General features: G+C 37.4%; 1 protein-coding gene across 2 annotated transcripts in view; it reads left to right on the top strand.

Moving 5' to 3' along the window:
• The window catches only part of LOC133562304 (myelin basic protein-like), a 67,785-nt gene that overhangs the window by 11,419 nt on the left and 30,728 nt on the right, over window positions 1-25,638 (top strand). For both annotated transcript variants that reach the window (XM_061916348.1, XM_061916347.1), the window contains exon 2: window positions 12,168-12,226. In XM_061916348.1, the coding sequence (XP_061772332.1) occupies window positions 12,182-12,226 (45 nt within the window). In that variant the 5' untranslated portion in view covers window positions 12,168-12,181. The remainder of the gene's footprint in view (window positions 1-12,167; window positions 12,227-25,638) is intronic.

Raw genomic sequence — 25,638 nt, 5'->3', positions numbered from 1 at the left:
TACCCTAAGCAGATGGCAACAATTCAGTGTTTTCCCTCCAGATCCATTTGAAGAGGTTGTAACTTGACTTATTAGACACCAAACCCCATGTGAAATGCTTTTGCATCTCTATTGGAGAGTGTTATGCTTGTTCCTCGCACATGAACCACAAGGGCACCCTTGGGAGAATTGTGAGGTGCTCATGCATGAAAAAAAACAAAACAAATAAATGCTTGAATTAACAGCACATATGTGCCACTGGAAGTGGAGTTCTTAAGATGTATAGAGTCATGTTTGCTTATACAGTGGGGGAAACAATCATTTGTTCTCATGTTGAGTTTGCACATGTACCCTCGTACAAAGATAAGAACAATTTGACACAAGTTTCATTTTATTTTTTGTTTTATTTTATTTATTTATTTTTTTGTTGAGATTTTAACAAATGTAAAGTGTGTTACAAATTAATTATTATTATTATTATTATTAAGTGTAATAAAGGAGGGAAACAGTACATTTTTTTTACCAATTGATGATGCATATTGCTGTTTTCTGCGAGTAAATGTTGCGTTTTGTCATTTCTAATTTAGAATACAACATTTACATGTAAATAAGTATGTTAAAAGAGAGCAGGAAGAGGAGCAACTCTGAACATTTTTGAGCATTTGTGGAGGACAACCTGTGCTGGGCGGTACAGCTCGGTTGGTAGAGCGGCTGTGCCAGCAACTTGAGGGTTCCAGGTTCAATCCCCGCTTCTGCCATCCTAATCACTGCTGGTGTGTCCCTGGGCAAGACACTTTACCCACCTGCTCCCAGTGCCACTAACACTGGTTTAAATGTAACTTAGATATTGGGTTTCACTATGAAAAGCGCTTTGAGTCACTAGAGAAATGCGCTACATAAATATAATTAACTTCACTTCATTTAACTTCTCACCAGACTATCACTGAGATGACAACATCTGCTTGTTGGCTTCCGCTCAAATTGTATTCACCAAACCCACACTGCAAATGTGTTTAATCAAATGCTAATAATGTTCACATGGCTTCAATGACGGAAAACAAGTTTTTAAAATTTGATTTGTTGAGTTGAAACAGTGTCTGCAGGACTGTTTGTCATAGACAGTGTCTTTGGACAACAACTCTGTCAGGCTTGTTTGGTGTGATTTTATTTTCATCACTTCTTGGTTTTGAAGTAACATCAGTATATTGTCGCGTTTTAACACAGTTTTTGTACTGTTTGTGCCGTGTCTTCGAGTGAAAGAAAAGAATAGACGTGTTCACATTTCTAGCAACAATTCGTTGGCAGCACGTTTTGCAAATTACCGTTGTGCGGTGTTACTTTTCTACCAAAACGCTGCTTGTTTGTGCATGACTTCTTGTCCCGCACAAACTCAAAATAAATGTACTTTAAAAATAAAACACTCAGTGTTCAAGACAGATCATATTTTTACAGTTTGAAATGTCCTAATGGGCGGGGCACTTGCCATGTTTTTCAGATAGAATTTCTAGATCTGACACTAGGGTGAGAGAAGCAGTAGAGTGGTCAGCGAGAGTTGACTGAGAAGTGTGTGTGGTCGCACACCAGGGATCTTGTTACAGCTATGTGTTTACTTGCTACAAATACAAAAATATAGTAATTGTTTAGCAAAGCAAAAAAAGTACTCTCACAGACTTGGAGATGTTCCGCAGCATTGCCGTTCAGCAGCCGTTATGTATTTTGTGGAAATCTAGAGTCGCAAATTCTACGACGGAGCTTCTGCGACGCCAAGTGTTGTGATATTCGACTGTTTTACAATATTTTTGTATGAAAATAAAATCTTACATTATAGGAAAATGAAACAGTTGTATGAAAATGAACTAGTGGTTGTTTAATTTTTGATAAACAATAGAGAATTAAATTATACGATAGACATTCTTATGTCATTCCCAATATATTTCGTTATATCTCACTTCACTATAACAAACTTGCTCAACATGTCTGTTAGTAAGGCAAATGTGACACATTCTGGAGTCACACATTTTTGTGTATTAGCATTTTACTGTATGATAAAGATGGGATGCAATTCACTGAAGTGCGGAAACATTAAACGTGGTGTCAATAAAAATGGAAACAAAGATCGAGGGCTAGCATACTTTTTTGACAGACTGCGATGTTGTGAGTGGCAGTTTCTACCATTAGCAACATGGCTTTTGACAAAACTGTCACAGTGGTTAGAATATGTATCTCACGGTCATAAGATCCAAGTTAAAATACTTATTTTGACTGAAATTTTAATTGTGAGAAATAGTCTATTATTTAAACTTGTATCTTATGAATTAATTTTCCGTTCGTTGTATTAAAAAAATTAAAATAATCTGTCTAGGGTACACTTATTATTAACAAAAAAAGTAAATCTTTCTGCGATTATAATGATTACTTTTTGAGTTAACTACAAACTTAAGCGATTAGTCGTGATTAAATATTGTAATCGTTTGACAGCCCTAAAGATAAATACTATGTTTTCCTCACTAATTCTCTAACTCTACATGCCCCTAAAGCTGACCAACACGCCGGATTGTAGTCAGCTGGAGGCGTGTCTTAATGAAATTAAACAATGGATGTCCGCTAACTTTTTGCAACTCAACGCCAAAAAAACGGAAATGATGACTATCGGTCCTGCTAGACACAGACCTCTATTTAATAATACAACTCTAACATTTGACAACCAAACAATTAAACAAGGCGACTCGGTAAAGAATCTGGGTGTTATCTTTGACCCAACTCTCTCCTTTGAGTCACACATTAAAAGCGTTACTAAAACGGCCTTCTTTCATCTCCGTAATATCTCTAAAATTCGCTCCATTCTTTCCACTAAAGACGCTGAGATCATTATCCATGCGTTTGTTACGTCTCGCCTCGACTACTGTAACGTATTATTTTCGGGTCTCCCCATGTCTAGCATTAAAAGATTACAGTTGGTACAAAATGCGGCTGCTAGACTTTTGACAAGAACAAGAAAGTTAGATCACATTACGCCTGTACTGGCTCACCTGCACTGGCTTCCTGTGCACTTAAGATGTGACTTTAAGGTTTTACTACTTACGTATAAAATACTACACGGTCTAGCTCCATCCTATCTTGCCGATTGTATTGTACCATATGTCCCGGCAAGAAATCTGCGTTCAAAGGACTCTGGCTTATTAGTGATTCCCAAAGCCCAAAAAAAGTCTGCGGGCTATAGAGCGTTTTCATTTCGGGCTCCAGTACTCTGGAATGCCCTCCCGGGAACAGTTCGAGATGCCACCACAGTAGAAGCATTTAAGTCTCACCTTAAAACTCATTTGTATACTCTAGCCTTTAAATAGACTCCCTTTTTAGACCAGTTGATCTGCCGTTTCTTTTCTTTTTCTCCCATGTCCCACTCTCCCTTGTGGAGGGGGTCCGGTCCGATCCGGTGGCCATGTACTGCTCGCCTGTGTATCGGCTGGGGACATCTCTGCGCTGCTGATCCGCCTCCGCTTGGGATGGTTTCCTGCTGGCTCCGCTGTGAACGGGACTCTCGCTGCTGTGTTGGATCCGCTTTGGACTGGACTCTTGCGACTGTGTTGGATCCATTATGGATTGAACTTTCACAGTATCATGTTAGACCCGCTCGACATCCATTGCTTTCCTCCTCTCCAAGGTTCTCATAGTCATCATTGTCACCGACGTCCCACTGGGTGTGAGTTTTCCTTGCCCTTATGTGGGCCTACCAAGGATGTCGTAGTAGTTTGTGTTGTGGTTTGTGCAGCCCTTTGAGACACTAGTGATTTAGGGCTATGTAAGTAAACATTGATTGATTGATATCTAGTACACATGCGTCATTTGCATATGTGTGTTTTAAGGGGGTGACAAGTCGACTTGGGGTCTATTACCAAGGGAAATTTGTGTAGAAAAAAACAAACTACCTACTAGTGTAGTTTGCTTTATTGTGGGGAGAGAAAGGCAAGCCCTAATAAGAAACCACACATTCCTAATCGACAGAAGCACACTGTGGGAAATTTGGTGTTTACCTGCTTTGTTGCATCAAGTAAGAGGTAGTGTCCTGGGATATCACACTATGATTGCTGAATACAGATACAGACAAACAACAAAGATTACATTATTTAGAACTAAGTAAAACACCAACCCTAATCCTAGAAATGTGGCCATTATGTCCTTGGGCTTGTAAGGGCTTTTGACACCACTGACCTCAAGCTCTTTGACACATGTTTGTGCTTTTGGAAACATTGAAGACAAGCTATTCTGTGAGAACATTTTGTTGTCCAAATGTTCTATGGGGGAAAAAGTAGTACATTGTTTACTTTGCACCTCACATCTATCTGTGGGAGTGAACAAAATAAAATACAATAAAAACGGCAATTTGATGGAGTTTCATGTGTTTTTGTGGAAAAATACATCAAACAAGTTCTTGTTTCTTTAAAATAAAACCTTAAGGCTGCAGTGTGATAAAGCGAACTTTGTTGTTCACAGTGATTGATGTTTTAATTTCTAGGTGTCCTTTGTAGTGCTGTCTGGCAATCCATACATCCATTTTTACCGCTTGTCCCTCATCGCAGGGCCAACACAGATAGACGGACAACATTCACACTCACATTCACACACTAGGGCCAATGTAGTCCTTTTTTCCTTTTGTCAACATTATTAAACCTCATCTACTTGTGAAGAGGACATTTATGTTGTTCATCACTTGTTCTGCTTTGATAGGCAGATGGATTTGCTCAAGTCGTTTTGTACTTAAAACTGATTCGCTCGTGGTAATTGAAGTGGAACAATCAGATTCCTTAAGTTAGGTGTAGTTGTCCATCTCTGCGATATTCTGATACCAGAACATTTAACAAATTAACGGTTTTTCATGTTTTGTATCCGTGTTATGTCTGTCACTTATAATATTACAACAAAGGTGGTGATAGTTTATGAAATAATTTAAACTCCTGGTCTCTTATAACCGTATATGTGCAGTTAATCTAAACAGAAAGAGGAGATAACACTGACACTGTGGTAGCAGCATCTATTTTTGATGACCTAAGTTGCATCGATCAAGTAGATAGTGATGAAATGTGAGAGCTTGCAGAAAAGGAAACCAAAACAGGCGATGGACATGTAATGTAGATTTGATGATTTACAATCAAATGGGTATTTATAACCAACATTTCATCATGTCAAAATTAAAAGTGTTTCTAAAACTGGATTTTAATCACAGATTGTACAATGTATAACAGTAAAGGGTAAACAAGATCAAATACGTCTCTTGAGCTACATTTTAACACTTCCTCTTTAGCTTTGTAAATTACAGGACGCTGTGTGTGGGAGAGGAACAGGGGACACTTTGTTCGCGCATGTGTTTGCTCATTTGGGAAGTAATGTTGCAAAATTGTAATGGTTGGCTTTTATGACACATGCCTGCTGATCTACACCTCTTTCTGCTTTTCTCACTTCATTATGCAACTGTCTTTTCTTGCAAGTCTTTGCAGGATTGAAGCTCTTATTGTGTAACATCCGGGATTGAAACTGGAATGTAAGGAATAATGTTTATTCACACAGAGTCCCTGTATTGTCTATCAATGCCCAACACACCATTTTTGGTCTGCAATACATTTCAGTACGCCACTAAACTGAACACCTCCAAGCCTCGGGCAATTAGAGTTTTCACCCCTTGTATAATCAGCAGGAAGTCTCAAGTTTTAATTTGGGGGCGGCTTGCTGGTACTTTCTCCGAGTGTTTCTGTTCTATCACCAGCCCACTCATACATTTTTTCAAGTGCATAACAACTGCTTGATACATTTTTTTTGTTGTAAAGGGTTGTGCTTTTTGAACAGCCATAATGCTGCAGAAGTTACTCTTATCTAATGTTTTGTACTAGTATTTAACTGATATCAGTGATTTATCAGACAATCTTTGATGTCTTCATCCTTGATAGAATTGTTTATTTTATACCCAAGTCTTCAGCACTTTAGTAGTTCACACATTTGGATATTTAATGCTAACTGAGGGTAGGATAACTATTTCTCTTACGCATATTTGTTTAATCTCTAATAAAGGTCACAGAGTTGACAATTTTCAGTTTCGCCACCTTAGATTTTTTTTTACAGTTGTTTGAAGCAAATCAATACAATTCCCTCAATGCCACATGTAGGAAAAGGGAGATTTCCTGCTTCCTCTGGTTTCTCGAAATGTCCGTCTTCTCCATCTCTACAAAGTCTGACAAACTGTTCAATTTACAGTAATACTTAATGATATATTATTGTAAAAATGTTGTAGTTAGCATGCAGAAATATAATGGGAAGATTGATATACTCAATTCATGAGGTGTATGTGTGTGCTGGCAAGTTAGCTCAAAAATATACAAACATTTCATAACCCCATATTGGCACAAAAGTCATGATCCTGAAAAATCTTGATGCATTTACTCTTTTTGTGTATGAATAAAAGCTCCAGCATTTGCTCATTTTATGGGACGGTGTGGCGCGGTGCAGTTGAGAGAGTGGCCGTGCCAGCAACCTGAAGGTTCCTGGTTCAATCCCCACTTTCTACCAACCTTGTCATGTCCGTTGTGTCCTTCAGCAAGACACTTCACCCTTGCTCCTGATGGGTCGTGATTAGGGCCTTGTATGGCAGCTCCCGCCATCAGTGTGTGAATGGGTGAATGTGGAAATAGCGTAAAAGCGCTTTGAGTACCTTGAAGGTAGAAAAGCGCTATACAAGTATAACCCATTTACCATTTTACCTTCATCATGGTTGAAGGTGTCATAATGGGATTTTTTTTAATATCAATCTATCAATATCCTTTATTTAACCAGGTAAAAACTCATTGAGATTAAAATTTATTTTCCAAGAGTGACCTGGCCAAGAGAGCAGCAGGACAAAGTTACAGAAATACATATACAGACTACAAAAACAGCAGCAGTCACACCACAAGCCATGTTGTAGTTTTCAGCGCTACCATATGGAGTCTAATGACTGATATGTTAGAACTATACGCTACTTGTTTGTTATAAATGGCAACAGCGGAACATTTTAGTATTTATGTACATTAACGAGCCAGTCTGCCTCACAGTAGGGGAATAGAGAAAGTCAAGGAACTTCTTTGACTTTGGAGTACAACTGAATAAAAATGCTGGACTCGCAAAGCTCTTTGGGTAAACTTCTACCATGTATGGTGATATCTACTAACATAACTAATCAGGGTTTCCGCAAGGCATTAAAAGTCATTAAATTGATTTTGCGAAAATTAAGTTACACATCTGTCTGACCTTTAATTTGAACCCAAGTTTCAGAGTTGTGATTAACTTACTAAAAGCTATTGGGTTTTGTTTATGCAGAAGTCTATATCACGCTTGCAGACTGTCTGCTTGCAGTTATGAGCAGTCATTCTTGTACTTTGAATTTTACTATAAACATGTTAACAATTACAAAAAAGGATCTTCATAGTCATAAAAAATACAAATGTTCACACAATTTATTTCACCGCACATTCTTCTTTATTTAACCATGAATGTTTACCTGAAAAGTGGTGCTGGTTGTTATAAGGTCAGTGATTAGGTCAAGGCAAATTTTGCTTCAGGATACACCCTGACTTGACTTTAGATAAAACTTTACATTGTTTTAAGCAAGCAAATGATGTGCGTTTAAGTAAAGCATTTAAAATATGTAGCACAGTACCTTTGTGTGAGCCATTGGTATCATGCGTGTGAGTGTGTAAGTTTAGAGGAAGTTGATTTATTTATTCTCCTGAAGAAGTAGAGTGTCAGTGGAAACTGAATATTTCAGTTGATCTTCTGCATTGATGAGCAACTTCCATTTTAGCAAACCTTGTATGACTTTTTTTTTGTTTGCTGCCACTAAGCCCATTTTTTTTTAAACTACAGCATTGCGCTGAAATGTTGCAAATGGAAGTTCAATTAAGACACAAGCAAAATTATAGTAAGGTTTGTAAGGAACATATTGATAAATATCCCAACTGAAACGTTGCAATATCAGGAGACTTGCATTAGCTTTCAAATGAACGACAATCCATCAATCTACTCAAATCTCAGATCGATGGGAAGAAGAAAGGGCTCACAGATCATTGGAAGTATATCAAAAGAAAATAGGCTTGCAGGGACCATTTTGTCAGTATCCAACAGGTGAAATAGAAAAAATAAATGTAATTGTATAAAATTGAAGCACGGTGGAACAGGGGTGAGTGGGTGTGCTTCACAATACGAAGGTCTTTGGTTCGATCCTGGGCTCGGGATCTATTACTCCGGTTTCCTCCCACTTCCAAAGACATGCACCTGGAGATAGGTTGATTAGCCCTAGTGTGTGAATGTGAATGTGTCCGTCTATCTGTGTTGGCCCTTCAATGAGGTGGCGACTTGTCCAGGGTGTACCCCGCCTACCGCCCGAATGCAGCTGAGGTAGACTCCAGCACCACCCGCCACCCCGAAAGGGACAACCAGTAGAAAATGTATGGATGGATGGAAAATTGCAGTAATTGCATTGACCAGCAGGGAGGGTAAATATTATCAGTTCCTTCTTTAAGTTTTAGAAATACTGTATGTCTTAGCTTACTAATATGTTCGACTTTTGTGGAAGCACTTAAATAAACCATGCATACATTGTCCATACTGCTTGTTGTAATGGTGAACTAGATCTTTGTAGACGTCGACAAGAGAGAGTAACAATGGAAACTCGACTGTTAGTCAGTAGAGATCGAAAGCTTGATAAAAAAAAATCTGAACTGTCGTTTGGTTGAGCTGACATATTGTTGAGTCGTGGTGTTCATCATGTGATTTATTTTTTGTTTGTGTTAGCAATCAGTTTGTTTTTTTATTAAACACAAATGTTTGGATGTGACTTGATGTTGATCCGACAACTTGTGGATGCGTTTTGTATTTTTCAGCCCAACAAACAAACTTAACACAAACATTCCTAGGCTTAAGAGTGTGCAATTTAAAAAAAAATCTAATTTCACCCAAAAGTGCCGAACAGTTCCCAGATGACATCAACGTTTGTGGATATGTTTTTATTTCTTTTTATTTATTTATTTTTTTTGACAAATTTTCTGACTACTACAAAGCCGATTGAAAAGCACATCACACTGTGTTTTTGCTTATGTTAGCCAGCTGTTGTTTTCGTTGGTGCAACTACTGATGGCAGTGATTGTTGCATCTTATTCATCTTATTTGCCACACGAACGTTTTGCAGCTCAATCCGTCAAAGACCAAGGAGCTGGTCATTGACTTTGGGAGGTCGAGTCCACGGTCACAACCTATTGTGATCGAGGGAGTTGAGGTACAGACCGTGGACTCATTCAAGTACCTCGGGGTTTGGGTGGACAATAAGCTGGACTGGACTGTTAACACGGACCACCAGTACAAGAAAGGACAGAGCAGGCTGTACTTCCTCAGGAGACTGCACTCATTCAACATTTGTAGAAAACTCCTGTGGATGTACTACCAGTCTGTGGTTGACAGTGTTCTGTTCTACATGGTAGTGTGCTGGGGGGGGGGGCAGTTCATCCAAGAAGGACAGCTCCAGACTTGAGAAACTGATCAGGCGGGCCGGTTCTACAATCGGAATGAAACTGGACTCACTGGTGACGGTGGCAGAGAAGAGGACTGTGGACAAACTAGTGAGCATCCTGGATGATGCCAGTCACCCTCTGCATAGCCTTATCAGTAGCCGGAGGAGCCTGTTCAGTTTAAGACTGCTTCATCCCAAGTGCAGGACTAATAGACTCAAGAACTCCTTTGTCCCACACGCCATTAGACTGTACAACTCCTCTCTGGGACGGGGGGCGGGGGGTATTAGGATGACAGGGGATGCAAAACATTAACAGTGCAATACGTTTTCATAACATGGTCATTACTGCCTACTTTGTCTTGTTATATTCTTATTTTACTGTTATATTGTTATTCCCATTGTTTTTATTATTTTTGCAATATTTCTCTATTTTGTTTCCTTTTAAACTCCCATTATTTACCTTTTTTTTTTATTTTTATTTTATTTATTTTATTTATTTTTTTTTTTTTTTTTTTAAATTGATCTCAACTCTGTACACTGCTGCTGGAATTTTAATTTTCCTGAAGGAACTCTCCTGAAGGAATCATTAAAGTACTATCTATCTATCTATCTATCTATTTATCTTCATTTCTGAGTTAATGATAACTTAAAACCAAGTATTAGAAGTTATCAGGGCATTATTTTTTTTATTTCAAAACATCCTTGAGTCTTCTCCACATTCTAAAACATAGCAATCGTCAAACATCCGAAAGAACAGCAACATATAGTACTTCCAGCCTTCACAATAACAATGCTGTGCCAACAAACTGACTGCGCTAACAAAATAAAGATTTCAACATAGAAAACTATACACAAGCACTTTGTACTTAAGCACTCATCGGTACTTTGATGTTACAAAATTATTATGCTTTGACCTAAATAATGGGTAAAAAATTGTCCAATCATATATTACTCCAATAAATGTAAGGATCTTTGTATTTAATTAACAGACATGTATTAAATATGATTTACTATACAATAAGCACACACTATATAGTGTTAAAACAAGTAAAAAACAAAATTCTAAAAAATTACAACGGAAAAAAACAATTTAGGGAAAAGAGTAAACAGATTTCATAGGGCCCTAAGCATGTTACCTTAAAGCAATCACTTTTCCATTATTATATTACAACATTTTAGGGGTGTAACGACAAAAAAAGTATTATTTTTATAACCGCGGTAAAACTCCCAACAGTATGTCCACATTTAACAAAATCTTTTGAAAAACCGTGATTGATAAGTGCACTTTGATAAACTCACAGACTGACTGGCGCCAACTCGCCAGCTTAAATGCCAAGATGAAAACAAAAGACAATAACGTCTTTCCCAATTAAGAAACAACATACCCCAACCTAAACGTACATAAAAACATTGATGTATGAACAACTAAGATATTTAATTGTTCCCTTTGAGCCTACAAGCTTTGCTCTCTTAAAACAGAGGTGTTTTTACGATGCGTTCAAGTACCGCTGAACAGAATTGGATGCCACAAGGCCAGCCAGAAATACCAAATAATAATAAAATATTTTATTCTCGTGCACTTTTCATTATTATCAGTTTATCATTATATTATCATTATTATAGTTCTACAGTACATGCTAATATTTAAAACCGTGTGTCTATTTTATTTATATAAAAATAATACTTTGTCAAACGATTTTAGTGTGTATTGTGTATAAGTACTTTTTTAAACACTTTCAACAATACCGCGATAATAATAACCGTGAATTTTGGTCACAATAACCGTGATATTACATTTTCATATTGTTACACATCCCTACAACATTATTTGACATTGATTTGAAATACTGTATCAGTAAATGTAAGGATTTTTGCATTTAATTCAAGGGCCAGAGCCTTTAGGAACCATTTTTAAGTTTTATTTTATGAGATATTTTTGTAAGAACCACAACTGACAAATTGTAATAGTGGATTTACTGGGATATTTGTATTCTTGTGTGTTAAAAAGAACAATAATGTGCACAGAACAGAACTGATAACTGTGTCACAAAACCATCATAAGATCCGAACAGTGAATTTTGTGAACCGTTTCACCCCTAGTCGCCTGTCAATCACAGGGCACGTTCACACATTAAAAGTAGAGTCCAAAATTATTCATATACGTTTGTTTTAGAAATGTGGGAGGAAGCCAGAGTGCTTGGAGAAAACCCATGCACACTTTGTGAGAAGATGCAGACTTCGCAGAGACAGAGCAACAATTTCATTTAGACATAACCAGTAATTTTAGTGAAACTGCAATTTTAAGACAATGTAATCAAGCATCATCTACTACAGCAAGCCTAATCAGAATCAAAGAGATGGATTCTGGGGAAAAAAGTGATTATTCCTTTGCATTCAGTATTTTACAGTGCATCATTACAGAATAATAAGAATATGTGCAATCACCAAAAAAAGGGTTTTTCAATTACATTTGCATGTTTTTGTCCTTGATGGTAAATTATGCAATGTTATGGGAATATACACTTGTCCTCAAGGCTAACCTGGAGAACCTATTGAACACATTGACGCTTGTGATTTAGGGCTACATTGATTGATTGATTGACATAAAATACCGTTTTTGAATTCCTGGTTTTAACTTGTCATTCATTTTATCTCCCTGCAGCCTCTGTGAGCAGCATGGGCCAGCCTCTAGTAAAGAGAGAGTCACCGATGGAACACAAGGTACAAGTCTCTCCAGGTGCTTTAATGCCTTTGTGTGTTTGAGAGGGTTTTTTATGGGTGTGAACATTACCTTTTATTATTTGGAGTTTGGACTGACTGTAGACAAGCAGTCAGGTTTTTTTCACTCCTACTCATTTACTACTGTAGTGAACTTATCAAGTGTCTCGAATAAAAACACGCCCAGTTATATAAACAGAACAGGGTGTAAAAAACAGGCTCCACGTTAAACTTTTTATTTTTGCTCATAACTGATAATTATCTCAAATGATTATTAAAGTATGTACAGTGTCTAATGTATCTCACTAAAATGTTACCATTTTATTACAATTCTGTATATACTTATTTGAAATGAAATTAAGTTCATTATAATAATATAGCGCTTTTTCTCTCATGACTCAAACCGCTTTAGATTGAGAAACTTATTATCGATCCACAACTGGTGGTGGTAAGCTACATTTACTCAAGTGTGGGTAGCACTCGAAGCAAGGTGGGTCAAGTGTCTTGCCCAAAGACACATCGGCAGTGACTCAGAGGGCGAAAAATGGATTTGACCCAGGAACCCTCAAGTTTCAGGATGGCTGCTCAACCATCTGAGCCATGCTGCCCCATTAAATGAACCTTGGATAGACTTTAGAGTAGTTTTTGTGTAGCTTGTTGTAAGCATATGTTAATAACTATGCTATCAGAGGTCTTGCTCATGATTGGTTAAAAAGTTATCTTGGTGGCAGAGAACAGTATGTGCATATGAACAATGTAGGTTTAGATAAAAAGATTATAACACTTGGAGTACCCCAAGGTTCCGTACAGGGACCAAAATAGTTTTTATTGTATATTAATGATATCTGTAAAATCTTTAAAAAACACCCAACTGTATTCTCTTTGCTGATGACTCAAGTCTGTACTGTTCTGGACAAGACCTGGGCCAACTCCTAGAGACTGTCGTGAGTGAACTCCACATACTAAAGCAATGGTTTGATGCCAATAAACTATCAATCAACCTAAATAAAACAAAATACCGTATTTCTTGAATTGCCACCGGGCATATAGTATGTGCCTGCCTTGAATTACTGCCGGGTCAAACTCGCTTCCCAAAATAATTAGCGCATGCTTAGTATTACCGCCTGGTCAAACTCGTCACGTCACGAGTGACACTTCCCCTGTCATAATTTTCAAAATGGAAGCGGCTGATTTCAATACCTGTTATTTGAAATTGCATAAAAGGAAGAAGATTAAGAGCTATTCAGTAGGATTTAAGGTCCAAGCTTACATCACACTCAAATTTTTACTGCATACCTTTGCTAAGTGCTGGAGTGAGAAGAGGTTTTAAAATAATTAGCGCATGCTTACTTTTACCGCATGCCTTTGGTAAGCGCAGGAGTAAGAAGAGGTTTTAAATTAATTAGCGCCCCTGCGGCAATTCAAGGAAATACGGTATATCATTTTTGGAAATAGGAAAAATAACATACAGAGTCATATAAGAATTGACGATATGGAGATAGAAAGGGTGTATTCAACAACATTTTCGGGAATCCATATAGATGATAAACTAAATTGGAAACTGTACATAAATATACTCAAGAGAAGTATGGCAAAAATCATTGCTATGTTATATAAAATTAAAAACTCTGTAAATCAAAAGCCTCTTAACATGTTGTATAATTCATTTGTACTCCTATATCTTAATCATTGTGTTGAAATCTGGGGCAACAATTACAAATCAAACATCAATTCTATGTTCTTACTTCAAACGAAAGTGATTAGAATTGTAAATTTAGCGGATTATCATGACCATATTGACCATGCTCTGTTAAATTAAAAACATTAAAACTGCACGATCTTGTTGACCTCAACACTGCTCTTGTGACGTACAAAGCTCATAAGCACATGTTGCTTGGTTGTCTACAGGAGAGGTTCAAACCTAGGGAGAGTCCCTGTGACCTCAGAGGTTCAGCTGTCTTCCAGAAAGCAAACATAAGAACGAACTTAAAAAGTAGATGTGTTTTTGTCAGGAGGGTTCATCCGTGGAACAGCTTGGATGATTCCTTAAAATGTTCCAGTTCCATTCACACATTTAAAAATAACTTTAAGACCGATGTGTTGGAAAAATATATCACTCTTGAATCAACACAGTAGTCAATACTATGATCAATTTTAATTAAAAACTAAATGTGGGATATAATTATAATGGAAGTATAATTGTTCGTATATCGTAAGTAATTGGTTCAAAGGTTTAACATGTGTACAATGATATTTCACATGTCTTTACTGTGTATGTAATTGAACAGTATTTATGTTGTGTACAATGTGTATTTATAATATGTTGTGAAAAGGAAATGTAATATTTTTTGGAAGTTCATCTTCTACTTGACTTTGTTTATAGGGTCAGGCGCAAGAGTGTGTGTGACAATCATTAGTACTTTAACTTTTTAATAAGTGTTCAACTTCTGCCTAAACCCTTTCGGTCTGCAACATTTCTTCTTCTTTTTTACATTTGTGAATGTACAACTGTTTGTTTATGAATGTACATCTGTTTGTTTATGTTTAACTTTTTGTTTGTTTTGTTGACCATTGACCGAAGAAATAATAAATAGAAAATAGAAATAACTACCCACTGAAAATGACATACAGCCATTACTGCCTAAATCAGGGGAGCCCACACTTTTTCTGCAGGCGAGCTACTTTTCAATTGACCAACTCGAGGGGATCTACCTCATTTATATATATCATTTATATTTATTTATTTATGAAAGAGACATTTTTGTAAACAAGTTAAATGTGTTTAATGATAATACAAGCATGTGTAACACATATAGATGTCTTTCTTTCACAAAGACAAGAATATAACTTGGTGTATTACCTGATCCTGATGACTTGCATTGATTGGAATCAGACAGTAATGATGATAACGCCCACATTTTCAAATGGAGGAAAAAAAAAGTTGTCCTTTCTGTACAATACCACATGAAAGTGGTTGGTTTTTGGCATCCAATTCATCCAGCTTCCATACACTTTACAAGAAAAACATTGGCGGCAAATTCCGTAGCTTGCTTGATTGACATTCACGGCACCCGAGGGTCTTGTGAGATGACGCTGGCTGCTGCCAGTTCATTATTATGAAAAAATGACAGAGAGGAAGTCGAGAAACACTTTTTATTTCAACAGACTTTCGCGCCGTCCCTTCCGTCAAAACTCTAAAGGCCGACTGCACATTTCCTATCTTCACAATAAAAGCCCTGCTTCATGCTGCCTGTGCTAACAAAATAAGAGTCTCGGAAAGCTGGCGTGCACAAGTGATGTGCACGCCAGCTTTCTGAGGGATCGCAAACATGATGGTGGTAGCTTCATGGTTTTGAGCAGCATGAGTTTACTAAGGAGCTTTGGTTCATTGAGGGGATATTATAGTTGGACATTCTTGGTTCATTGAGGGGATATTATAGTTGGACATTCTGAAGCAGATGATGCTCTCCAATTTTTCGATTTTGTCATAGCAGCAATGCCAGCACACATGAGATGTAATACCCGAGGTCCTAAATTTAGCCCAATAAGTAGTACAAGAACCATGGTATGTAGGGGAGAGTGGGGTAAGATGAGTCAGTGGGTAAGTTGAACCACCCCTTGTATCTAAGTAACTTTACACATGATTTTTCATGCGACCATACATTTAGTAAACATTTATGATTTCTATCTTGCGTTCAGAGAAAAATATAGCATAAGAGATAAGTATCTTTTTACACAAAAACTGATTTTTGCTTGTCAAAGTAAGTTCTCTGCATAACAGGTAAAATTACTGTTGAGCCAAAGCAAAATGATCAATTTCTAAAAGTATATATTGTATTTTTTGGTCATTTACTAATGTCTAAAATTATTTGAATCACTTCACGAAAGATTAGCCTAAATTTCAAAGCTAGCCTTTTTTTTCCCAAACAGGGTGGTTATGGGGCAAAGTGACCCAGAGGCTACGGGGTAAATTGAGGCAGTGATTCAACCTATACACATTCATAAAGCACTGAAATTCAGTTAAGTCTGTGGAATATACTGTAATATGGTATTTCAATTGAGTACTGAACTTGTTTAGTGTTTTTGCCATATGTTAACATTGTAGAAAAGGTATCATGCTGAGAACCTACAAGAGAAAAACAGTCGAGGCTTAGGATCCCTGGAAGACATAGAGAGAGCAGCTTTCCAGGGTCCACCTGAACAATGGCAAAATATAGACAAATTGGCAGGTCAACATTGAAGAGATTCATGAAAAAGAGGGAAGCATATGAAGTAAAAACAGTAGAGCCCGTGGAACAGCAGAAGCAAAAATATTCTTCTCAGAAGAGGTGGAAGAAGGAGATCAAGTAACACTGAAGAGGAAACAAACCCAGAAGAATAATTATGTGGAAAGCATCAATGAGAAGCGTGAAGCATATTTGCCAACCTTGAGACCTCCGAAATCAGGAGATCGTGTGTGTGCGTGCGTGTGTGTGCGTGTGTGTGTGTGTGTGTGTGTGTGTGTGTGTGTGTGTGTGTGTGTGTGTGTGTGTGTGTGGGAGGGGGGGTATATTTACAGCTAGAATTCGAGTATTTCATTTACTGTACATATATATATATATATATATATATATATATATATATATATATATATATATATATATATATCTATATATATATATATATCTATCTATGTATGTATGTATGTATATGAAATACTTGAATTTCAGTGTTCATTTATTTACACATATACACACACATAACACTCCTACTTATTGTTGTATTTGAAAATGCAATGCTTTGCAGCCAGTAGCACAGCCTTTGAAGGAGCATAGGTATGGTCAGCATTTGTGAAATTTTATTCGCAGGAAAGGAGTGAGTTAAGGGCTGAATTGTCCATCCTCGTTCTATTCTCTGTCAACCATGTTCAACACCCTGTCTGATGACTTGCAAGCGTATTTCTTCTTCTTACTCGTCGTCGTCATGACTGTCTCTTCTTCGTTCTTCTGCTTTGTCTCCTTCTTGTTGTGTGTGCAGTTGTGCACTTTCCAAAAGCCGTCGATGTTATAACATGACTGGGCCGGCACGCTGTTTATGTGGAGAAAAAGTGGACATGACGGAAGGCTGTCATCACTCAGGTCCGCATGGATCTGGAGGGGGCGTACCTTGTTGTCAGTTCATATTCCCACTGCAACGTTGACAGTTGTAATATTGATTAGTGTTAAATGTTTTTGAAACTAACAGGTGGTTTGTTCTCAGAAGTTCAAAACCATTTAGTTTGTTAGCACATAATGCTAACTTTACATTTTTAAACATAGTTCGTCAGTTTACCCCCCGATGGCTGACATTCATTTTGATAACTTCATTTGTTAGGAGACATCCTGAAATACACGAATATGTTTTCACTGTAGTTGTGTGTCATTTTCCCTGACCTCCAGGTCAACATAAGGAAAAAGTGACCCATCTTACCCAACTATCCCCGATATAATTTGAATGGAATACGACATAAATAGACAGAGTAGATTGTGATCCTGTTGTGCAAATTAAATGTAAAAACAATGAACGTTTATTAGTTTTGAGTTCTCTTTAGTAAGATCCTAGTTTTGCTGTCACACTGGTTAGTAAAGCCAGGAGTGGATAACATTGCCTATCACTACTAACGCTGACTATTTGACAGAAAAAAAAACTATAATCGCTTGTTTCCTATACGTTATCTTTCCATTTTGGTACAGACAAGATGTGACAGTGCAAGGGTTATGTTTGGAGTGTGTGAGGGTCAGGATTAAATTGGATTCTATACCATTTAATGATATTATGCAATTAACCCGAACCTTGCCTAAGTCTTTACGGGTTATGTTTGGAGTGTGTGAGGGTCAGGATTAAATTGGATTCTATACCATTTAATGATATTATGCAATTAACCCGAACCTTGCCTAAGTCTTTACTGTCACAAAATTATAGCAGCGGTAATGTGTGGTAATTATATGTGAGGCAGCTTTCAGCTTTGCAAAGATTGCAGGCTTGTTTTGAAAAGGCTATTGTGAGCAAGGGGAGAGGGGGGCAAGTAAGATGTAGAGGGCGGCTAAAAGCATTTTCCAGTGACAAATATTATGGGCTGTTGTGTTCTGCTTATGTTTGACCAGCCTGGTTGCACCCTTAATGGGCAGAGAGATTGTGTCAGCAAATTAGGGGAAAGAAGGGAGCCCTAACCTGTGGATGTATCAGCTGACTCATGATCAGGAAAACCATGGTTTAAATAAAAATGTGTCAAAATCCAACCTGCTTGGAGATACATTGTGGTAACTGGAGATGTATTATTATATCACATATTCCACTACATAAGTTGTCTAAGTTGTTTTTTTTTAATTTTCCTAAAGGAACTCTCCTGAAGGAATCAATAAAGTACTATCTATGTCTATGGTGGAATCGGAGTCATTTAAGTGTCCTGCAAAACAACAAGTCCCCATAGTGACAATTAGACCGAAAGAGAGCATGGCAGATGGACACTGGTCGTGTTTAAGTGTTAGTTAGGTGTGGATCGATTTTAGCACAAAAAAGGTGTGTAGTGCCAGGCCCTTTTATCACACCAGAATTTGGTGGTGTTGAAACCGTAATGGTTTAGGTGTCCAAAAATGATGTCCTAAATTCCCACTAGATTGTATTCATAATACATTCTCTTTTAAAGTATTAATAGTTTCTTCAGTGTCTAAATGTTTTTTAACATTTTTAACTTGTTTGTGACACAACACAAAGATACAGTATATCCTGCTGATTTGCTGTAAACAGTTGTGGTTTTCCTCTGTCTCAGCATCAACATGACTTCAGGATGTGGTAGTGGGGGCATGGTTCCACAGTGCACTTAGAACTGTGTTCATACTCCACCCACTAGTCCCCTCAAGGTCAATCAAAGAGATGAGTGTGTATCTCAAGTATCAGATGGCAGGTCACATTTTTATGAATCAGTTTTTGTTTAAATAAATATGTGAGTTACATATGCATGAGGTAATGCTGTGTAGCTTTTCATATTGTAATGACTGTAGGCCTAATATTTTTTTCTGGACAAAGTATTGTCAGAAAAATATTGCCAAAAACCATTATTTTGGTACTGCATTATTTTGAAACCGAATTAAGTACTTGAACTTTAGTTTCCCTTTTTTTTTTTGTTGAGTTTTTTTTTTTTATCTTTGAAAGGTCAATAACTTTATCTTTTATCATTTCAATTATCCAAAATAAGCAAACAAAACAACTGTCAATCTCTGTTATGAAAACATTGTGTGCTCTATAAAATATTGAACATTTTCAAGTGCAGTTATTTCCCCAGTTGGAAAAACTGGGTTGGTTGTTGGGTTTATCATTTCGCTATCACTTAACAACTAATTGGGCATTCCTGCTCTTTTGTCCCTGTTGATGGGCTCATCTTGCTCACCCATTTAAAGCCGTAGTATTTCCACACAGGGACATTTGACTTTGCATCATCTTTTTTCCTCTTAAATGTTGTTACCTTTTGGTGCATTTTACTAGCGAATAGCCACTAGGGAGGCTATGTCCATTCATTCTGTGTGTGTAAGCGAGTGGTCCTACCTCCACCCACCAAGACAAAGTATGGATATGACTGACAAAGGTTCATTCCATTGATTTATTTCTACTATTTTAAAAACATGCTTAAATGCTGAGAACGATGCACAGAGTGAACCCTCTTGCACCTCGTTTCGAGAGATGAAGGAAACTTACACACAGAAACATAGCAATTTATCGATGACAGCAAAGTTATCAAGCTCATTTATCGTTCAATTAATGAATTAATGTATTTTTATTATTTAATTGGCTGTTGCACAAAATTAGGACAAATGAAAATTGATGTTCTGAATGGGAAATCCTTGTTTATCATGTTTATGTTTTGTGAAATGTGGTATACCTTAAAGAGGAACTGCACTGTTTCGAAAGAGTTATAACATGAGGATGTTTTTGTTTTTGTTTTGCATTCTAAATCGTACTGTAAATACAAGTTAGAATAATTCAGCTAACATTGGATTCAATTGGAGTCACTCTTTTCCACTTATACAGCACTCTAAAAACACATCCAAATACCTTGATGTTTCATATACACACACTGTAAGTATATATGTAATGTAGTAACAGGCACATTCATAATAACATGTAATATTTTCCTATTTTTTTATTTTGGTATACTTACCACAATTCACATTTTTGTTTCAACAACAACAACACTGAGTACTAGACTTAACGAGCGATAACAAACATAATTAAACAATCATCTAGTGTACAAGGTCTGCTCTCACTGGGATGACAACTCATGAGATGTTCATATTTTCTCGTTCAGATGAAGAATACACATAATGCTTGCAAAGGATTAAAAAAAGCTGGGTGCATTATATATCTTCTTTTTGTGTCTTTCTCGCCATCCCCGGTTCTAAGTTGGCTGTCAAAGTATACAAACGTTTCAGTTCATGGCCCCATCCTTCAACTATCCAGGTGATAAGATTGAGTGATTTATAATCTAGAATGAACTTTCACTAGCTCTGAGGCGAGAGAGCAGCTCCCAAGCCCTTGATGTCAAGTTAAGCTAATAAGCTCCTGAACATCAGCACTTATAATAACAATATCACTTACACTTGGTTAATGTTCAGGTTACAAAATATAAACAAAGTATATTTGGCCCTTTTAGGTTGCTGTCTAGAGAGCTTTGCGGGCGGAATAGAGGAACTCCCATTGACTCCATTAATAGCTGAATTTTGTTCATGTTTATTTATTATTCAGAATGCATAAAAAAGCAAAAACATGTGTTCTTGTCGTAAATGATAGATTACATTTTAAAAAAGTGCAGTTCCCCTTGAGAAGGTACGCATACGACTGTAAACCACTAATATGGTGAACATCACTTTTCAAACAGTGCTGTACTGTACATACCTCCTTTTTGCACTTAGATACAAAGTGCATTTCAATTCAGGAGCCATGTCTTTCAAATAGTTGATTTGAAAAGAATAGAATAGAAAGTACTTTATTGATCCCTGGGGGAAATTCAGCACCGCAGTTCGCTCACAATAAACACTTAGGTATTTTTTTTACATGTGAATAATATGAATACAGTCTATTATACAGCATTGTTCACATGTGAATAATATGAATACAGTCTATTATACATTCAAGTACAGTCAAAAAGGAAAACACTAGGGGTGTAACGGCATGTGTATTTGTATTGAACCGTTTCGGTACGGGGGGTTCGGTTTGGTACGAGGGTGTATCGAACGAGTTTGTAACCTAAAGTCTTAACAAGCTGCATTGTAACTGCCTCTGAGCAGTGAGCACCCAGCATTGCCCCGCCCACACAGCAATCTGATTGGTTACATACAAAGCCAATCAGCAGTGCGTATTCAGAGTGATGTAACTGCCAATCAGCAGTGCGTATTCAGATCGCATGTTGTCAGTGCTCCGGCGTCAAGATGAGCAGATATGTGTTTAGCAGGTGAGCAGCTGACATCGTACACTCCCCAAATTATAAAAAACACTTCCCAGTCACAACTATTACAAACATCACTATGAGCCCGTTGACCTAAAAACTTAAACTGCAGCTCAGCTCTCTCATAGTTCTGGGTTGAGGTGAATGCTAATTAGCTTTTAGCGTTATGTTAGCTCATTTTGCTGTGTGTGCGTGCGTGTGTGTGTGTGCGTGCGTGTGTGTATAATAAAAGTCAACTACAGGCTTCTCAAATGCTGTAATAAATTAAGCATGATGAGTTGACTTGAAACTGTTTAATGTTGCACTTTTTATATGTAGAAGAAAGGTTTTGTCCTTTTATTTAATCAAAGCAACAACTTGAGGCAGTTTAATGTTGATTAACGTGGGTAGAATTATTATAGTGTTCCCAATGTTAAAAGGATAAAGCCGTTGTTTACAAATTTGGTAGATAAATAACCAAAAAATTGATATTTTGTCGTTTTCTTACTGTACCGAAAATGAACCGAACCGTGACCTCTAAACCGAGGTACGTACCAAACCGAAATTTTCGTGTACCGTTACACCCCTAAAACACATGCATTATAAAGTCTGATGACTATCGGTATGAAGGACTTCCTGTTGCATTTTGGGAGTCTGAGCCTTCCACTGAACGTGCTCATTCTGAGCCAGGTTCGAGTGTAGTGGGTGGGAGGTGTTGTCCATAATGGCTAGGAGCTTTGCTAGACTTCTCCTCTCTAACACCACCGCCAGAGAGTCTAGCTCCACTCCCACCACGTTACTGGGCCTTCCTTACCAGCTTGTCCAGTCTGTTTCCATCCCTCGCTCTCAGCCCGCTGCCCCAGCAAGCCACGGCATACAAGAAGGCACCCGCCACCACAGACTCGTAGAACATCTTCAACATCTTTGTACAGAAGGGGAAGGATCGTAGCCTCCTGTCCCTTCTTGTTGAGTGCCTCTGCGTGTTTTGACCCCTTCAGCTTGTTGTCGATGTGTACTCTGAGGTATCTATAATCCTCAACCATGTCCACATCGACCCCCCTGATGGAAAAAATGGGTCACCGGAGTACTCCTCCTCCTTCCCAGGGCTATAACCAGCTCCTTGGTCTTCGTCACATTGAGCTGGAGGTGGTCCTTTCCACACCATGTGACAAAGTCCTCCACCAGTTTCCTGTATTCCTTCTCATCACCATCTTTAATACACCCCACTATAGCAGAGTGGAATGAGTATGAAATGAGAACATGCTCCTTCGTATGCTCCTTCAATAGCAGTTTTTTTTTCTGAATTTGAGTGGGTCCTTTGCAACCCAGGCTATCCTCAAGATCTATTGCACTTTTATAATTGGAATTTTTCCTTCAAAAACCAGGAGCAACGGGTACAATGGGATCCCAGCAAAATACAGCAACAGTGGGAGATTCATCTTTCTTCTTTATTCATATTAACATTTAGCAGCGTGAGGAAGGTCACTTAAACTACACACAACGGCTTTTAATGAGAAATACAGAAATAGACAAATTGGTCATTATACACATCCAAAGGTTATTGTATTTAAATCTTTACAGTTGTTACACTTATGCATTGTTATATACAGGCACAAATGAGCACAATGGCACTGCTCGGAGATCGCAAAATAAAGGCAGAGCCTATAAGAGTCACTTACGGTATGATGGCAGGCATAATTGGTTAGCATAATTGTAATGGCGTCATAAATGTCTTGTCTGTTCTGCTCGACATGTGTCGGAGTCAAATGGTGCTTCAGTTTCTCCAGTGCACAAGTTCATGTTAACTCTGCTCAACAGCAGCTGAATGTAATTGTCAGTAAGGTGTAATATGATGTTCTAAGCCAAAGGATGTGTCTGCCCTCGGTAAAAAATTGCCCACCTCGAGTGCTCTTCTATCGACATTCAGAATCATCAGTGTGTAATGTTGTAGAGAGGATTCAAGTAAAGTCACATCACTTGAAAGGCATTGTCTCTAAATTACCCTAAAAGTACTATCCCCAACTTAGTGTTTTGTTTTGATTGATTGATTAAAACTTTTATTAGTAGATTGCACAGTACAGTACATATTCCGTACAATCGACCACTAAATGGTAACACCCGAATAAGTTTTTCAACTTGTTTAAGTTGGGGTCCACGTAAATCAATTCAAGGTAGGGAAATTGTATAGAATGGAGCAATTTTCAGTTTGTGTCATAAGAAATGTGCAATATTACCTCATGCATTTAGTGTTGGTTACATTTGTTGCACAGGTAGACACTCATGCGTGCGTGTTATAACCATTGGTGGGTAGAATACCCAAATGTAGTTTGTGTGTGCGTGTGTAAAACATAAAAATTATACACAATTTGTTGCAACATGTTTTGTCAAGTTAGAAGTGCAATTCTTGTAGGCTGAAATGTGAACATTTCTACTAACCCAGATGACAGCACATGACACAATTGAAAATGTTCTCCTTACTAATTTTGAAGTACTTATTGTGCTCCCTTGTCTGTCGTTATGTCCCGTTTTACAGTCAGTACGTTTCTATGCTCTGAATTAGTCTAATGTTTCAAATAATTCATTTTCTCACAACTACACGTGAAGTTAGTTTTCATGCTCTTATCTCTAATGTGACTGATGGCTATACAGTGTGCCTCTCATACACAAGGGGCAATTGTGGTCATTTCATCTTGATTAGCTATGTTGAAACGTAAATACAGTAGAAGAAGAGAGTGCTACATGCTAATAAGCAGCGCTGGTAACTTTCAAACTCCGGACCTAGCAGATAACTCCACATTTCCTCCATTTATAGTTTTTGTAATGTTTTAATGCGTTTAAAATGCCACTTGCGGTTATTAGAATCATCAGAGTCATACAATAAGATCGCTATTTTAGTCAACTGTTTTAGGAAGTTTCTGCTTACCAGTTGCGTCAAACAGCTATGATGTGCTGATTTCATGTCACATAATTAAATTGTCTTATTTGGAAACATTGTTACACTTGTAACAATGTTTCCAAAAAAAACAAGTAGGTTTCTATTTTATCATACCACAAGCCTGTGTTAATTTTGGCAGTAGTTTTTTTTATTCCGTTTTAATCTTAGTCTTGTGGCAAAAATTTATTTTAGTTTCAGACGAATTTCAGCCGACTAAATTCCTCAACATTTCTGTCGACTAAAATTACAGTTAATGTTGACTAAAATATAAAGTACAACAGAAAACGCATCTTTGTAGTTGTCTTGAAAGCACTTTTATTATTTATTATTGCAAAGCATCTCAAAAATGTAATTCACATAACACCTGCATTCCTTGAATATTTCATTAAGTACATTTTACATGTGCAAACCTTATTGTGTGTTAATATAGCTGAAATTTTTTTTCCAAATGTTGAATAATATAGGAATAAATTGGTCACAAACTTGCCCATGGGTAGTACAAAAGTAGTGATTGAGTAAGTAGTCTTGCTTCTTGTTTCCTGTCTTAAATAGTAACAGTAATTCAGTACAGTATGAGTCATTGGGAAATAGCATGGAAGCTGCTTTTATACCCAATCATGGCATCCACCTGTGCCCAACTAGCCTGTTCACCTGTGGGATGTTCCAAATAAGTGTTTGATGAGCATTCCTCAACGTTCTCAGTCTTTTTTGCCACTTGTGCCAGCTTTTTTGAAGCATGTTGCAGGCATCAAATTCCAGATGAGCTAATATTTGCAAAAAATAACAAAAGTTTTCCAGTTCGAACGCTAACTACCTTGTCATTGCAGTCTATTCAATTGAATATAAGTTGAAAAGAATTTGCAAATAATTGTATTAGTTTTATTTAAGAATTACACAACGTGCCAACTTCACTGGTTTTGGGTTTTGTTTATCGTTCTCACAAAAGGCTGAAATTGCAATATTTACATATTTTTTAAAAATTGCAATATAGATTTATTGCCATATAGCCCATCCATAATTGATGTGTACTGTATGTTTGCGGAC

This window comes from Nerophis ophidion, linkage group LG11 (genome assembly GCF_033978795.1).
Source record: "Nerophis ophidion isolate RoL-2023_Sa linkage group LG11, RoL_Noph_v1.0, whole genome shotgun sequence".
NCBI lineage: Eukaryota > Metazoa > Chordata > Actinopteri > Syngnathiformes > Syngnathidae > Nerophis > Nerophis ophidion.
This window is presented reverse-complemented; position numbering and strand designations above follow the sequence as displayed.